The following is a 17,902-nucleotide window of genomic DNA, read 5'->3' on the forward strand; positions in this document are numbered from 1 at the left end:
TATATGCCAACAAACCCTTAGTTTATCTAGAGAATGTCAAAATGGGAATGGTGAAAGAAGGGAGTTATTAGGTTTTTCCCACCTCCAGATGGAAAACTGGGCTAGTTCTTTCCTTGAACCAACTCAGAATGTAGCCTTACCCTTTTCCTAGCTCTTCTTCAGCAGTTCTCAATTTGAAATGATCCCCACCTGCTGAAGAATTTTGAACACACAAAGGTGTGGACGACAAGGTTGTTTAGGCTGCCTGCCATCCCTTTTCCTTTCCATAAGCAGACTTCTATTTCTTCAATAACTGCCCCTGCTCCACACAGTGGAGGGAGATACAAAGCCACTACTTGTAATGGTGCAAGTTGTGCAAAACAACATTCCGGGGAGACATGGAGGGTGGCACTCACGTTCTGTTCATTGTCATTTGTAAGGTCATTATGACAAGTTTCCAGCAGATGGCAGTAAAGTGTTTGGGGAAAAGACATCTTTTTGATTTACAGGTGGCTGACAAGTTAGATAAGATAGCGAAAACGAAGATTATGTTAGAAGATGGGGATGAAAGTGGGAAATAAGTGCATGATAGGCAATGAGAGTTCTGAAATATAAATAACCAAATCCATTGCAAACCTTTTAAAAATATATCTGGTAAATTCTATTTTAATGGAATGATCCATTCCAGGTTTAAGAAAAGTTTTAAAAATCTTTATTCAGTTTCAATGCAGTTACTCTGAAAAAAAAAAGAAAGAAAAAAACCTAGACAGACCAATATCCTCAACTGAAATCATTATGTACAAAACTCTGTCATTACTGATAAAAAGTTGATAGTAAGCTGTCAAGCTAATTTTTTTATAAGAGCAGCAGCATTTATACAACAAAGACCCTACCCATCCCCTTCTCATAACAAATGATTACGATACATAGAAAATTATACCTTGAGAAATGATACCAGCTGAATAGATGAAATATTGTCACTGAAGATTAATCAAATTATGACATGATTTTAAGAAATGTGAGATTTAAAGGAAGCATTAAAGTTCCTTCACTATTTCTGTCATGTGTCCACAAAAAGGGAAAATAGAGTTAAAGTTAAAAAGCAGAAAAAGGATATATTTGGGAAAACACATGATAAATCAGGAGAAATTAATCCCACCATCTTCTCTTAATATCAAAGTGAAATTGTATAAATGATTATGTGATATAAAAATGTAAAGAGTTTTCTTTGGATCAGTTTACACTTCGGGTCAATAATATATGCAACGTGTTCGATGAAATGGAATTCCTTTCATATCTTCCCTGTGATCACGGGCATAGTCCCATAAGTAATAATCCAGAAGAATGGAATTGATCTCTCCACCAGTTGTTTCACCCTTTTTTTCAATAAGTTCCAGAAGACAATCCCGGATCAACTCAACACACCAAAGTGAGCATCCTCTGATTTCCACCTCTTGCCGACTCCCATACGAGAGCATTTCTCCTGTAAGGGGAAAAAAACAAAGCTAGTAGTGCTAAAAGTCAATGATATAAGACCTACTCAGAACTTTACTACAGAACAAAACACAGTTGAAAACTGTAAATCTCAGACTTTATTTATTTTTAGTAATTGAAACCATTTCTAAACTCAGGCATTAATTCAAAACTGCAAGTTAAGTTCTGCAAGGACAGGGACGATGTCTGGCTTGTTTGTCTCAATATTCCCAGGACCTAGCATAGCACCTTGCACATGCTAGCTCCCCCCAAAATATTTACTAAATAAATATAAGGTAATTATAAATTTTAAAATATGACAGCAAGATTATTAAATTACTGAAAAGAAAGGATTTAAGATTAGGTTTAATGCCACAGGAAAAAATACTGCAAAATTTAGAGCACTCCTAGGGGGCCAAATAAACACCACCTCCCATCACCATTTGAGAACCGACTATTGCCGCCTTCGGGACACTCTAGATACATCAAGGTCAACTAAGAAAATCAAAGTGGTTAACTTGGGCAAGGAAAACCATGGTCATTCGTTGTATTCAGGATCCTTTAGTCAGCTCTGCCTGAATACGGAGCTGAGAGTTCCCTCCAGGGTATGTCTGATCCTAAAGGGTGGTGACTGGCCACTGACACTAGAGTTGGGTTCATCAATTCAACTGCCTACAAAGATCAGGCACACAACCCTTGCTGGTATGGCTCAGTGAACTGAGTGCTGACCTGCGAACTGAAATGTCGCTGGTTTGATGCCTGGGTTGTAGGCCGGGTCCCCATTTGGGGGCGTGCAAGAGGCAACCGATCAGTGTATCTTGCACACACTGATGTTTCTTTCCCCTCCTCTCTCCCTCTCTTCCCCTCTCTCTAAAAAAATAAATAAATACAACCTTTAAAAAAAAAGAATCAGGCACAGAGAGTAATTGAATGCAGGCAGCCAGATGCAAACTCTGGTGAGCTAGAGAGTATGTATTTTCCTGTCTAAAGGTAGACCCAATGTTCCCATATTTCTCTACTTTTACAAAAATCAGAAGGTTTGACTTTCATAGGAAATCTCCTAACTGTCAAGTGTTGATAACTAATTAAAAATTGCTTAAAACGAGCCCTGGCTGGCGTAGCTCAGTGGATCGAGTGCGGGCTGCAAACCAAAGTATCACAGGTTTGATTCCCAGTCAGGGTACATGCCTAGGTTGTAGGCCATGACCCCCAGCAACCGCACATTGATGTTTCTCTCTCTTTTTCCCTCCCTTCCCTCTCTAAAAAATAAATAAATAAAATCTTTTTAAAAAAATGCTTAAAACACTGTTCAGGCCAAACCAAACACGTTTGCAGAGCTTCACAGTGCCAGGTAGGCTATGTGATCCAATGAGACACAGGAAAAATGCCCCAACCCCACTGACTTCCACTCTGTCACCTGGGATCTTAAGTAATGTTACTTATGTCCCTCGCATCCATCTCTCCCAAGGGCTTAGGCACACTGGTCACCGGGACAAGGGGAAGAACAGACACTACCTGTATTCCTTACTTGGCTCCAGGTGCCAGCATATAAATCCATCCCTTCCCCTTAAGTTCTCTTGTTAATTGATGCCTCCAAACTTATCTATCAACTTGCCAGAATTCCCAAATCAACCACGACAGTGACACTGGAGGCAGATACCACTGCCCAAGCAAAGCCCTCAGATGAGACCATTACCACAGCTGACTGCTTGACCCACAGACATCCAGTTAAGCAGCACCCAAACTCCTGATGCACAGAAACGGAGACAATAAATGTCGTTTTAAATTTTAGCATAATTTATTACCCAGCAATAAATAACTGTAGACTGAACTGTGTCCTCCAAAAACACACTGAAGTCCTACCTCCTGGTACCTGTGAATGTGTTCTCTTTAAATAGGGTCTTTGCAGGTGTGATTATATTAAGATGAGGTCATACAGGATTAGGGGGTTCTTAAATGTCATGACTGGTGTCCTCATGAGAAAAGGAGAGGAATCCAAGTGCAAGAGGAGACACACAGGAAACAAGGCCATACTTGGAGTGATGCAGCTACAAGCCAAGGAATGCAAAGGATTTCCAAGGGCCACAGATTCTTCCAGAGAACCTTCAGAGGGAGCCTAGCCCTGCCAACATCTTGATTTCAGACTTTTAGCCTCCACCGCAAGGAGAGAATAAATTTCTTTTGTTTTAAGCCATCCAGTTAGTGATAATGTTATGTCAGCCTTATGAAACGAATACAGTTATAGGTATACAACTTCCAGTATGGGATAAGACATGGACTTTGAAACAGAGAAAGAATGAAACCATTGGAGAGGACTGACAAACAGAGTAAGGGAAGGTAACACAACCAATATATTAGGCCTAAAACTCAACTCTAGTGAATCACAGTGAAGAATCTAAATTTAGTGAAATTGTATTATCAGTCTTTATATTCAACTAAAAAATATGTATGTTTTTGGTGAAGAGGTTGGTTAAACATAAAATGAACAGAAATCTAGATAGGCCTTCCAAGGGTTGTCCTGGAGATATCCAGAAAAAGAGAGAGTAAAAGAAATATAAGTGTATCACATCCGGAAGTTTGGAAGAAGTATCACTGGAGGTTAGGAAAGTTCTACCTCATCTAGTCAAGCCACCTGGGTTTAGATTTCACTTATAATAGTTTTTTTTTAATCAGTGTATACACCTTTACATTTATAGTTTCTGTTTTTCCTCTAGCTTGCTAATAAAGTACTTTTTGAAAAAATACAATTTTGTTTAAATTAGGGTGCAAAAAGTTTGTTCACCCTGTGTCATTCTAATTAAGGACAGCAGAGTCTCCTTTTAAAAGCTGGACAAAATGGAGGCAGTAACAGCTGCAGCTGGACATCTGGAAAAGAGTTTTGAGATGAAATGGATTGCTGGGAACTGCCCTGCCTGGTTTCAGAAGCTGTAACCCCCCCATGGCTAAGGCTGAGTGAGTGACCCTCGGACCAGAAGCCGCTAAGGAGACAGAGCTTATCTCCCTGGCAGGGGTGCCCCTTCTGCTCCTTTTACTTCACCCTGCCTGGCCCCCAACTATCACCCTTGATAGTTTAGCCAATAATGGGTAAGATTCCTCAAGGGAGGAACGACCTAAGACAGGCACAATCACAGGGAGCCCCCAGGGAAGGACTTGGGGGGCTACAGAAAAAGGGGGTGATGGACCCTTGCCCCTAGGCTTTGACATAGCCTGAGTCCTCATTCTGTCTGTGAGAAGTCTCCTAATCTCTTGGCTGCCTTACTTCCCCTGCCTGACTTAAGCCTGAAACAATACTAGTGGTGGGTGCCGCCCTGTGCTGGAAAGGGCGGGTTCCCTAGGGCCTTCAGACCTAAGAAAGAATATGCAAAATCCTGTGAAACCTGCTTTGTTTAGAATGCTCTCACTTAAATGATAAGGGTCCAAGCAGGAAGTGAGTTTGTTCCTCAAAGATTTATAGCCCTTTAGCTATCGGACCCTGACTCAAAATAGGCCCTTGAGTTCTCTGTATATTATCTGTTGTTTGATCCTTACTGCCTGATAATGATTAATGAGCTTTACCTGTATTCCTGTGCAAAACGAACCCAATAAAAGCCCATTGAGGAAAACACTGTTGGCCCTTCTCCTTTGAGAGACCTTTCCTCCCCAAGCAGATCCTGTCTTGATAGACTTATTCTCATCTGTGGTGGCTGGGGGGGCCCTGCAGGTGGAGACCCCCCACAGTGGATGGTAGAAGAAAATTCCAACAACTCTGTACAACTATGCTGGATGGATCCATTTTCACCTGGGTTTTTCTCACAGTGGCAGAGACAATTGGGTGCTATAAAAATCCAAGAAAGAGGAGGAAAAATTGTGAAAAGTCAGGAAAAGCTATATGGAAGAGGTAGCATTGAGGCAAAGCCTTTGTTGATATGTAGGATTTTGGCTGAAAAAAAGAAAGTATGGTGAGGGACACCAGGCAAGAGGATGTTTAGAGATAAGAATGAGCAGCGCACAAGATCAGCTGGACTACGTCTGAATCTGAAAGGATCCCTGACTGCTAACAGTTGTCCCTTTTAAAGGTATCCAACAATTAGTGACCTGAGCCTTGAGTGTTACAACACAAAATGGCTTGTTATTTCTCAAATGAGGAAATAGGAAGACAAAATCAATTGCCCAAGGCAGCATAAAAGCCTGGTAGAAGCAACCACAGGAATAATGGTACCTTTATATTCTGTATTATTCTGATTTTGGGTGATTGAAATCTATTTCACAAGAGAAAATTATGCAGTCATAAAAACTGCTTTCTTTTTAAAAAGGAAAAAGAAAAAAGTAGCTGAAAATACTGCACCCGAGAGAAATTAACATTAAAATTATATGATATAATTCTTTTTCTTATACAAAGACATGTTTAAGAAACAAAAAGTTAATTCTCACATAAACACAATTATTTGTACTCATATATTATAATATGGCTTCCATTCTTGAGAATCAATAATCGAATCCAGTAATGGTAGATAAATAAGCCTAAGAAAGTAAGTAATTCATGCAAAATAACCCAATGGCAGACCTTGGAGCCTCCTGACTCAAAGTCCAGTTCATACTACCTCTCAGCCCCACCTTTTATGTCACATCATAGTGTGCTCTTTGGCTTAATTAACATTCTTCAAACACTACACCTGATGAACTGTCTTAGTGTTGCACACCATGAGATATAAATTTAGGTTTCATTTTATTATGATGCTCTAAAATTATAATATCCTGCATTATACATATTCCACAGTATAAACAACAAAAAGCAATTTTCTCCATATTTTAACTGCCCTTCTGTTTTTCTTTACATATGTTTTTAACCATAAATAGTGCTTTTATCTAAGGAAAGGAGACCTTTTGTGAAAGAAGCTAGAGACTCAACAATAATTCAGAGTGTAACAAAGAATATCTTCATTAAGTTGACAAACCTTTGAGAAGTTTCTCCAGTAGTTCACCGGAGTATTTCAGGGCACCCAGGTGAACCAGAACCTGAGGTAACCGATAGTCAGCAAACATGGTAATACTGGAGATGTCCTTAAAGCAGCCGTCTCCTTCTCCCTCCAGCACACTCCAGGTGTCTGCCACGAGGATTTGGGCCCGTTTGTAAAAAGAAATTATTTTCCCCTGATGAATGAAGAGAATATAAATGTTATCTGAATATCTGAAAGCTTTATGAAATGCTTTTAAAAAAGACACACATTGAAAATATTTTTCAAGAGGAGAGTAATCTTACTCTGTTGATAAGAATTTAGAGACCTTTTACAGAAAGAATGGGGAGTCTAATAAATACTAAGTTATCTCTACCACTCCAAATTTACTTCCTATATTTTTCTAGGAACATAAAATACAATGTATGTAATCATGGTACTATTTAGTGTTCTTTTTAAAGGCATTACATCACGTATATATTTCTGTGTCACTATAATATACCTACTTATTAATTTTAATTGTTAAATAGTATTTCCTTAGAAAGATCCTTAAATTTAAATGTTTTTCTAATTGTAACATAATTTACATTAATTGTATAAAATACAGAAAAGTATAAAGAAGAGCCCTGGCTGGTGTGGATCAGTGGATTGAGCACTGGACTGCGAAGCAAAGGATAGTCAGGGCACATGCCTGGGTTGCAAGCCAAGTCCCCAGTAGGGGGCATGCAAGAGGCAACCACACATTGATGTTTCTACCCCTCTCTCGCCCTTCCTTCCCCACTCTCTAAAAATAAATAAATAAAATCTTTAAAAAAAGTATAAAGAAGAAAATAATCATCCCTAAACTCACCTCTGAAGAGAATCACAACACTCATTTTTTACCTGTTTCCTTTCAAATAACATGATTAATTTAATCAGATAATATGATCTACAGTCGGAATTCTTCCAGTCTACCATTTTTAGAAATAGTCAAAGTCAATATGTAACAAAAATAAACTACCAATCCTATTTATGCATGGAAGAAACAAATTTAACCAAGCATCGTAAGATAGTAAATTATAATTTAACTCAAAAATTCTCTTCAAAACTATAAGTGCAGATCAGTATAGACTACAGAAAAACATGGACAGGTAATTAGGATTTACTCCTAGTCCTAATACCAATAGTAATAATCCCAATCATCTTTTACAACTGCTTATCTGATACACAGGAATAATCAACATCACTAGCTCCCAAAATATATCCCGACCACCTGTAAGAATGTTTTCATAGGTAAATGACATAAATAATTAAATAAAAAATAAAATTCTTCAAGGACAGACTCCATATAAAATCCCTTGAGATAACAATATAGAGTCCTTTATTTATTTAAAATGAGAAATAACCCAATATTGTTTAAACATAATGTACACCTACTGTAATCAATCCAGAAGAACTTTTACTAACTAAATTAAACTTTCTAAGGCAAACATTAAGAAATCCAGTATTTTGTTTTCCAGAGCAAACACATTTGCTCATTTTTTGACAAGGTTTAAAGTCTGTAAATTAACTTGAGTGCTGGGGGAACAAACCACCATTAGTAAGTAGCCCTACATCATTTGGGAATAACCTATCTTCCCAAACCAATCAAATTATGACAACCTGGTGACTGTTCCTTATATAAGTTGAACTTATATATGGTAATTAGGTTTCTAATTCAAGTCTAGTTTATTAAACAGCAAGACATAAAACTTAATTTACAAAATAAAATTGTATATCAAACACAATTATTATAGCATAATGTTTACTATGATAGATAAAAACTATTCTATATTTAACAAGATTCATAGAGCAAACTGGAAAAAAAATCTATGAACCAGCCCTGGCTGGCGTGGTTCAGTGGATTGAGCTCCTGCCTACAAACCAAAAGGTTGCTGGTCCGATTTCCCCCTCAGGGCACATGCCTGGGTGGCCACCAGGTCCTTCTCTCACACATAGATGTTTCCCTCCCTCTCTTTCTCTGTCCTTCCCCTCTCCCTAAAAATAAATAAATAAAATCTTTTTTAAAAAAGACATTATAATACCTTTAAAATAAGTACATATGTGATTCAAGTGAGGACTGAAAAAATAAAGTTAATTATCTATAAAACATTTTCTTAAAAGATGATATAGTTTTAGTACTCAAATGATCTTGGTAATCACATTCTACATCTCTAAATATTAACTGATACCACTGAAAATACCAGTAAATTCCAAAATAACAATTCCCGCCCTGGCTGGTGTGGCACAGTGGATTGAGGGCCGGCCCACAAACCAAAATAACAATTCCCTATATGTTCCATGCTATTGCTTTGTGAATAAAATATTTTCAAAATAGTACCTTCAAAAAAGTAGAAAAGCGCTATGACTATGAGTTGATTTTCTTCAACAAATTTATCATGAACAAATTAGAAAGATCAGTACTTACAAATGCTTATGAGTAACATAAAATGTTATCTGTTAAAATACAAAAAAGCTCATATTCTTCATGCATATTTAACATTATGTATGTCAGAGTAAAGATGACAGCCTAAGGAAACCAAATGATTAATTAGGACTTTTACATAGTTACTGCATAGGATAAATCACAGTCACTTGAGGAGATTAAAAATACAGCTCTTCCCATTGATGAGAATCTTTGAGGGTGGTGCACTGGAAATATATCTGAATTTTAAAGCTTCCTAACTGATTCTGGGGCACAGCCAGGCTGAGAAATCAGTGATCTAAGTTTGTCTGAATTAAAATGGCCTAATTTCATTAATTTGTTTATATCTAAAAATGCTCACCTCAATAAATCAGTATGCATTAAAAATAATCATGACTATTCTATTTTTATGCAACTTATTAAAGATTTTAAAATATAGCAACAAATACTATAATCACATCCTGAAGGAGCAGGGAAAAGGGCACTCACACATGCTGCTGCTGATCATCTCTGTTTTCATCTTCCTAAAGAACAGCTGGCATTTTTATGTATTACAAGCCAGAAAAGACTGGCCACGCTCTGACTCAGCATTTCCACTACTAGGAATCTATTCTAAGAAAATAATTATGGATGTTCAACTGTTGTGCAGCCCTGATTATTATCACATAAAACTGAAAACAATAAGATATAAAATTTAATTTAAAAATAAACTGTGTATCAAACACAATTATTGTGGTAAAAGACTCTAGGCAAGTACTGTTAAGACATTAAAATTGGTACTAAAAAAACTGCCCTGTGAAAGAATTTTTATTGATATGGAAAGATGTTCATAATATGTTAAATTTTAAGTTTATACAGCATACTAATTCTCCCCTCCTTGTGCTTATATATTCACACACACACACAGAAAAAGACTAAATTGTAATCAGTGGTTACCTCTTAGTACAATAGACTGCTTCTCTGTACTTCACAAATTCTATAATTAATGTTTTACTTTTGCAATCAGAAAATTTTTAAATATGAATAAAAAGGTATATGTGATTTTAACACTTTTTAAATTTCAAAGCAGTCCCAAAATTGTTCATTAGAATTCTTCCAGATTTGGAATTACACAAAGTACTTTAATGATTTGTGTATCTTTTATATGACTATACAAAGGCAGCTGTAAATTGACTAATCAAAGCATTAAGTGAGCACTCACTATGTGCTCAGTGTTCCATGAGGAATCATAGGGGTTACAGAAATATAGTGCTTTGGGTAACGCTAATGATAGTCTTATTAAAAAAAAATGAAAAAAAATACTCCTTTAAAAAAGTGTTGAAATTTTGTATTTCTTTTCATCGCCTGAGGACATGCTTATTGATTTTAGAGAGAGGAGCAGGGGAGAGAGACAGGGAGAGAAACATCAATCAGTGAGTGAGCCCCAACTGGGGACTGAACCCTCAAATCATGTACGTGCCCTGACTGGGAATGGAACTTGTGACCTTTTGGTTTGTGGGATGATGCTCCAACCAAGTGAGCCATACTAGCCAGGGCAAGAATTCACCTATCCTAAAGTCATGTTAAATTTAATTTTAGTCTGTTTTCTACTAAAAGCATGTAGACTCTAGAATATATGGATTCATAGCCACATGAATAGCAGTTTGATTTCTTGTCCACACTATGTAATATAGGATGGGGAAAAAAGTAGGTTTTCGGTTGTTCATATGGAAAATAATACGATAATAATTAACAATAAAAGAATAAACTCTGTGTTTCACCGATTCACATTGTAAACCTACTTTTGCCCAACCCTGTATATTCAGATGGCCTGAATGATGGACTGAGGAACTGAGTCCTAATTTCTTGAAAAACAAGGCTGAAATGACATACTTTGAAGACAAAGAAAAATCTCAAAGTAACCTCTGCATTAGCAAAATGGTTAATCAAAACCAGGATCAAGTTCAACAGTAGGTTGACCTATGGCCTCTTTTCCAGGAACTGACCCTGCCTCATCCACATACCCGTGAAAGCCACACTTAACGGGTCATAATCCCTGCCCATTCAATCAGTCCTTACCCAACAGTTTTAGACCTGGACCTGAGAACATGTTTCTCTCACTCTCTTTCTCTGGGGCTGAAGCAGTAAGATGTAAAAAGCTTTTCTACTTCATGGAGAAAGTTGGTCTACAATAAGAGAAAAATGGAGTAACAGAAGCTAAGAGAAGAGGCTGAATCCTGATGGCACTGAGTCCTTGATCCTGGACATGCCTATCCGCAATATTCATCCCAAAATTCTTCCTGTTGATTAAGCTTTTTTCTAGTTTCGTGTCTGTCACTTGCAATTAAAAGAATCTTAACATACATAAACAGGCCATCTCTCATTTTATAGTAGAATTGAAAAGCTAGCTATTGACTAAATGACCTAAGATAAACTAGTTTAACTTTCTTTTTCAACTAGTTCCTGATACACAGGGGACAATATGCTCCTTATTCTTAGGCCCCACAGCTGTTGCATGGATCAAACAAAAGTGTATGTGCAAACACCCTGTAAATGATACAGAATGATAAAGCAGTATTACTGGTAATGTTAGTTGTTACTGAATTGTGATTACAAAAGTGTAGCTTTAATATTTAAATCTGACATAACATTAACCTAGATTTATGTCATGTGATTCTGCTGAAGTTGCTTTCAATTCTTGTCACAATTATAATACAGTGATAACAGATTCTAAAATTTTTACAAAAGGAAAATCCAGGTGTACACTGGGAGGGTATACAAAATGTTCACCAGTTTAAAAGTAAATCTCTTTAAAATTTCTTTTGTACCATAAAGCAAATAATACTGTTAAAGTATCCTGTGCGTGAAAAGGAAAATGCATAGTATATACACATTAGAACTCTGCAAAAATTATTAGAGAGAATTTAGTAAACATTTTGATTTTCATTCAATTAAGTAAATTTTTTTAAAAGATTTTATTTATTTATTTTTGGAGAGAGGGTAAGGGAGGGAGAAAGAGAGGAAGAGAAACATCCATACGCAGGAGAAACATCGATTGCTTGCCTCTTGCATGCCCCCAGTCACGGACCTAGCCGGCAAAAATGTTTTTAAGTATTAAAAGGACTTCCTTATCCCTAAGTGAGAACATCCAGTTGAACGTCCCGTCTTTTTTCAGGTTTGAAACTTTTTAAAAGGACAATGAAAAAGGCAAAAAGAATAATGGGATCTGCTGATGAGAAATCATAAGTAAGGTCTTTGAAACTCTACTTAATTGTTGCTATTCCTTGTTCACAGGAACATACTTCAAAATTTAAGTTTTTATTCTTAAAAGGAGCTCAGGAAGTAAAAGAGTTAACTAAAAGTTGACAATGACAAGATAAGAATTCTAAAATACCCAACAGCAGCAACTCACCTTAAACTCAGTCACATCTCTGTAAGAGGGAAAGCTTTCAACTACCAGATGCATTAACTTCTGTGCACTTTTTTCACTTTTCCGGACACAATTAAGAAAAGAGCCTTCAAACTTCTCAAGCAGAATTTTCCCCGTTTCATTGAGAATCCGATGCCTCTCTTCTATCAAAGGCATGGGAATGTCCGTGTCAGAACGGAGTATATGCTGAACCTGATCCAAGGTCACTGTGGCATAGTACGAAGCACTAGTTATTGGTATCCCTTAGGAAGAAAAGAAAACGCAGAGGAACAATGTCAGGATTTCATATTCACTAGACTCTTATTTCTACAATACAGTTAATATGAAACTTAATGAGTGTTACCGAAATTAACTAAAAGTGGATGAATTAAAAACGAGAAGCAAACCCCCCATTTTCTATTCATTCATCTGTACTCATTCACTCATTTCTATTGTAATATTATATCAGGTGTATTTTAACTATGTAAAATGTTATATATCAGTCCCCTTTGTTCTTCAGATTTCATCAGACTTAGCTGCGGTAATACGTATTTAGGATCAATTCCCACTGAATAAGGATTTAAGGCAAGCTTCTTATCATACTCTTATTTGAAGCTGAGGGGCTCGCAATGAATAACTTCAGGTTCGCCTTATTAACACATTATTCCATCTTCCAGCTCGCTCCTTGGGACTCTCCCAGGAAACTGAGGCGTAAAAGGCTAAAGGGTCTTACCAGCAGAAAGGGTACCAACCTTCGTCAAGGGCTCTGTTGATAGCGGCGCACAGGGACCAGTAGCCACTGTACGTTGTCCCCTTGTACCCCACCAGGCACTTGTGCTCATCGCGCTCGGACCAGAAGGAGAAATTGAGTGTGTCTGCAACGAAAACCCAGTTGACTGCGGCTTCGTCGGCCGACCTGGGGTTGAGCTCATGAAGGTTCTTCCAGGCCCCCAGGCGTAGCTCCGGACCCGAAACCTTGGCGAGCAGGAACTCGGCCACCCGCCGCAAGCCTCCGCAGTCAATGAACACATCCCGACTGTTTTCCGCAATGAATTTTGCGGACTCCCTGGGAGTTAGGGGACCGTCCATATCGCCCCTCCTTTTTAGGACTAGGGAACGACGCTTCTGCCAGCAGGCTAGCCAAACTCTCTTCCCTTTCTTCCTCAGAGACTCTTCCACCCCACCCACCGTGGGATCAATACCCTCACGGGGTCCCGCTCCTGCCTCGCCCACCGTAGCAGGATCCGGGTCCCCTCCCTAGGCAGCCGCTCCGCTAGAGAACTGCGAAGACCGTAGGGCTCCGCGCCCAGCGACAGCTGCAGGCACTTCCGAGAAAACGGCCCCGCCTACTCGCTCCCTGGAGCCCGCCCGGGGTCCGTTTCCGGTTCTGCAGGCCCGGAAATAGCCCGGGAGGTCCCGGGGCACAACCTCCGGGAGTTGCCCACCCTAATCTCCGAGGCTGCACCATTTTGCACGTGCTCCCACCCTCCCCTCGGGCCTGTGGGGCTGTCTTGCGCTTCGGTGGCCCGGGTCACTATAACTGAGCGAGTATACTGCATTTCCTTAACTGGGCTCCCACCCCTTGTCTCCCGGAGAGCGAAGTCTGAGCTTGACGCCCTCGGCAACGCTTGCATCTGGATCCCTGGGCTTCAACCAGCATTATGGCCTTGGGTCTCTGCGGAGGGCCAAGCCACTCTCAGACCGTGAGGGGGGTCCACGATCTCACTCTCCCCAACCCTAGGTAGCCTTCTTCTTTTGCTAAGTTCCTGGCCCATTTGGAGGCCGAATGAATGATCAGTTAGAATGTTTGGAGAAATGGATGCCCGAAGCTGTGACAAAAGCAATGAGTAATGCTCATTTTGCAAGAGAAGCTGAGTAGTTGAATGGTTAGCTACTAGTCACAAGACTAGGTCTGAGTTTTGAACTCTTGTTCACTAACCCCCCAAGCCGCCTTGCAAACCAAGCTTATCAGTGTGCACTGGTGTTGTCAAGCAGTGACTTTCTCAAAGGCCCTACTGAGGAGGCAGTGGAAGTAGTATTTAACCTTACAGCCCCCAGCCGTTTAAACACCTTCTAACAGAATGAGGAGAGAGGTATCCAAATTTGCTTAGTGATAAAAATTTAGAGGCATTTTTTTTCTCCTTCAGAGACAAAATATTATCTCTTTGGATAATATGAAATGCTCACATCTTTGAAAATCAACTATTTTTAAAAATCAGTAGTTATCTTTAGTTATTGATAGTGAATAACCTTAGAATTTTTGAATGATTTGGAACTTTTTAGTTTGACAATGGTTTCCCTAGAGAAACATCATCCCTCTGATTTCTTCATTCGTTAAGAAAAAGGAAATTTAAGGACTTCACTATGATGGACTTTTCTAGAAAGTTCATTAGTAAATCAGTATAGTTGAATAAATGTAAATCTGTGCACTTGGAATTTTTCCTGTGTACCTCAGCAACTCTAAGTCTTGGGAGTCATAGAAATTGATTAGAAAGAAAATCTAGCAATCTACAAAAGAATCCAGGAGGCTAAACAATTTAGGCCATTTTCTCTTACTAAGGCTTATTGATTAAATAAACAAACAACTGGAACTCCTAACATGTTCAGGATTGAGTTAAACACTACGAGTAGTATAAACAAGAATAAAACATACTTCCTTTGTTCAAGAACCTTATTGTTGAGATAAACTTTGCGTGTTTGTGTGTGTGGATTGAGTTCAACACCAGGAGTAGTATAAACAAGAGTAGAACATACTTCCTTTGTTCAAGAACTGTATTGTTGAAATGAACTTTGTGTGTATAAAACATACTTCCTTTGTTCAAGAACCTTATTGTTGAGATAAACTTTGTATGTGTGGGGAGGGTGTTTTGTTTTGTTTTGTTTTTTTCCTTAAGTATGCCTACAAGATACTGGAAATATAAAAAGTGAGTTCTTGCCGTGGTTGGCGTGGCTTAGTGAGTTGAGTGTTGTCAGACAAAGAGAAAGGTCACCAGTTCAATTCTGTTCAAGGCACATGACTGGGTTGTGGCCCAGGTCTCTGGCTGGGGGCATTTGAAAGGCAACTGATTGATGTTTCTCTAGCACATGATGTTTCTCTCCTTCTCTATCTCCCTCCCTTCCCCTCTGTCTAAAAATAAATAAAATATTTTTAAGTGAGCTCTTTACTAAACATCCTTTTCCTCATTCCTTTCCAACAGAACCCTGATGTTGTCCAGAACTCCCTCTCTCTTACCCACAGCTGGGGAAGCTCAGCCTCCTTGGCTCCAGGGGTGGTCTGGGCTGGTCTAAGGATGATAGCACCCCCTTACCAGGGACTGGATTAGGATCATGCATGTACCTCACTTTAATGAGTGCCAAGGATAGGTTTTTCAGGATGCTTTCAGAAAAGCTTTTCCAGGAGAACTTCTAGAAGTGATTCACATTCCTGCTGGAAATGTTGAGCTTTGATATAAGGCTTGAAATTGCTACAGTGCTTTTGATGGCAACCAGAGTACATGAAGTCAACACATGCAGAAGTCCGGAAGAATAGCAGAGAAATGAAACTGGGGTAACAGGATCACATCAACCCCTAAAGTCTGTTCTACTGTTGGATCTCCAGTTATGTGAGTAAATAAACTTCCTTATAATTTAAAGCAGTTTTGAGTTGGTTTTTCTATCTTACACAGGTAGCAAATACAGACATGGTATCTGACATGATCTAGTGGGAAAGGCAATTGAATGTCTGGGTAGGATTGTACTTCACACAACAGAAAGCTAGACTATGGAGGGGAGACCCCCCAAAAAAAAACCCCACAGAATTTATTTATTATAGAAATTGTGTATTTATTCTTACATGTTTAAACTTCAGTCACCTCCAAAGTACTCTCCATTTGATCCAATACCCCTATCAAGACTTTTTTCCACTGCTGAAAACAGTTTTTGAATTTGTCGATTTTGATGCCTTTTGGTGCTTCTGCTGTTTTTTGTTTCCCCTCTTCCACATTTGCAAAATATTTCCCTTTGCAGTACTTTTTTCCTCAGGGCAGGGGGAAAGTTGCTTTGGGCAAGATTGGGTGCATAGGGAGGATGGGGCATGGGGGTCATGCTGTTTTTGGTCAAAAACTGCTGAAGACTCAGTGCGTTGTGGGCGGGTGCACTCCTTAATCATCCATAATGAAATGGACCAACACATTGAAAGAGTCTCCAAAAAAATTCACAGAAGCCTAACAATACCAGCTGGTACACTGACTGATACAGATGGATTCCTAGAGACCCACTTAGTGGGGGAAGCCTGAACAATAAGGGATCTGCCCTCCAGAAGTTAATTCCGGTTTTGGGAGTGGTTCCCCTCGTATAGTGACTAAACAAAAGGGGATTGTTTTCTCATTTATTAAATCTAAAAGGTAGAGACTCTGGGGCTAATGCAGCTATTTTAGAATGTCAGAAAGGAACTGGGTTCCTTGCTTTATGTCTCACTATACCTAACATGTGGCTTTTTTTTATGGTTGGAAGATAGCTCTACCCTTATAAGCATTGTGGCCACAGCGGGTGGAGGGAAAGAGGAAATAAAAGCAACAGCCAGTCCTGGCCAGTGGTCAGTTGGTTGGAGCCTTGTCTCCTAACCAAAATGTTGCCGATTCAATTTCTGGTCAGGACACATACAAAGGTTTCAGGTTCAATCCCACATCCGTATGTGTATAATCCCCATAAGAGGCAACCAATCAATGTGTTTCTTTCTCACTTTGATGTTTCTCTCTCCCTTTCTCTCTCTCTAAAAGTAATGAAAAAAAAATGTCCTCATATAAGGAGTTAAAAAGCAAAGGCCAAAGGAACCCTCCAACTGAGTTATGTTTCTTTCCAAAAACTTTGCCAGAAGCTCTACCCCATAGGCATAGGCTCTTGAAGAGAAGATCAAGATGACCTCTAAACAATCCCTAAGCTTACATTCATTTTAAAGGCTAACAAAGTAGGTAGGCATGATCAGTGATGTATCTCTATCACTTTTCCTCTGCTGAACAGTATCCAGGTCAGTACAAGTCATCAAGAGAGCCATTATTCTGAAGAGCTAAATTGAATGTCAAGCATTGGCAAAAATCATTGATGCATTTGCGATTACCTGTCATGATAGGCTATAGCAGATAAAGAAATAGTGTGTTAAGAGATATTCCTGAGGAAAAGTTGCAAAAAGGGCAGAGATTTTCAACTGGTATGCTGCAAAAATTTTTTTAAGACATGTAATATCTGACTATTCAGTCAGGGGCACTGACCTCTTTTCCCTTAGATTGTCAAATAAAAAAATTACAATGGCCAATACAATAATAGCCTAGTGTGAATGAGTCAAAATTACACCTATTTTTTTTGTCACATTGGCAAAAAAATTTTTGGGGGGCATGCCACAGAATTTTAGTCATTAGTTTATGTGTGCCACGAGATGAAAAAGGTTGAAAATTGCTAGGCTAGGGCAATAGGTGGACAATAAATATGCTAGAAAGGAAGCTGTAGTTTCTCATATATGCAGAAAAAAGAAAGCAGAGAGGAGAAATTGATTTTGTGAAAGTTGGGCATCCCAGTTACTTTCATTTACCCCAACTTCAACTTCCCCAGAGATCAATAAACTAAAGCCTCAAGAAGGCTTAACAGAAAACAGATATATTTCATTACTATGTAATTTTTCTGTTCCTTTTCTCCTTGATTTATCCATATATG

The 17,902-nt window shown here is 38.8% G+C and overlaps 1 protein-coding gene across 1 annotated transcript; it reads right to left on the minus strand.

Annotated features, from left to right (window-relative positions):
* Window positions 1–668: 668 nt before the first annotated feature.
* On the minus strand, window positions 669–13,537 carry CUNH9orf64 (chromosome unknown C9orf64 homolog). Its single transcript, XM_045840504.1, has 4 exons — window positions 12,970–13,537; window positions 12,221–12,480; window positions 6,387–6,582; window positions 669–1,462 (listed from the first exon to the last, which is right to left on the minus strand). The coding sequence occupies exons 1-4, from the start codon at window positions 13,304–13,306 to the stop codon at window positions 1,230–1,232; spliced, it is 1,026 nt and encodes a 341-aa protein (XP_045696460.1). The 5' UTR covers window positions 13,307–13,537; the 3' UTR covers window positions 669–1,229.
* Between the last annotated feature and the right edge of the window lie 4,365 nt (window positions 13,538–17,902).

Source organism: Phyllostomus hastatus, unplaced genomic scaffold (genome assembly GCF_019186645.2).
Source record: "Phyllostomus hastatus isolate PE091 unplaced genomic scaffold, TTU_PhHast_1.1 phas_contig_34, whole genome shotgun sequence".
Classification (NCBI taxonomy): Eukaryota; Metazoa; Chordata; class Mammalia; order Chiroptera; family Phyllostomidae; genus Phyllostomus; species Phyllostomus hastatus.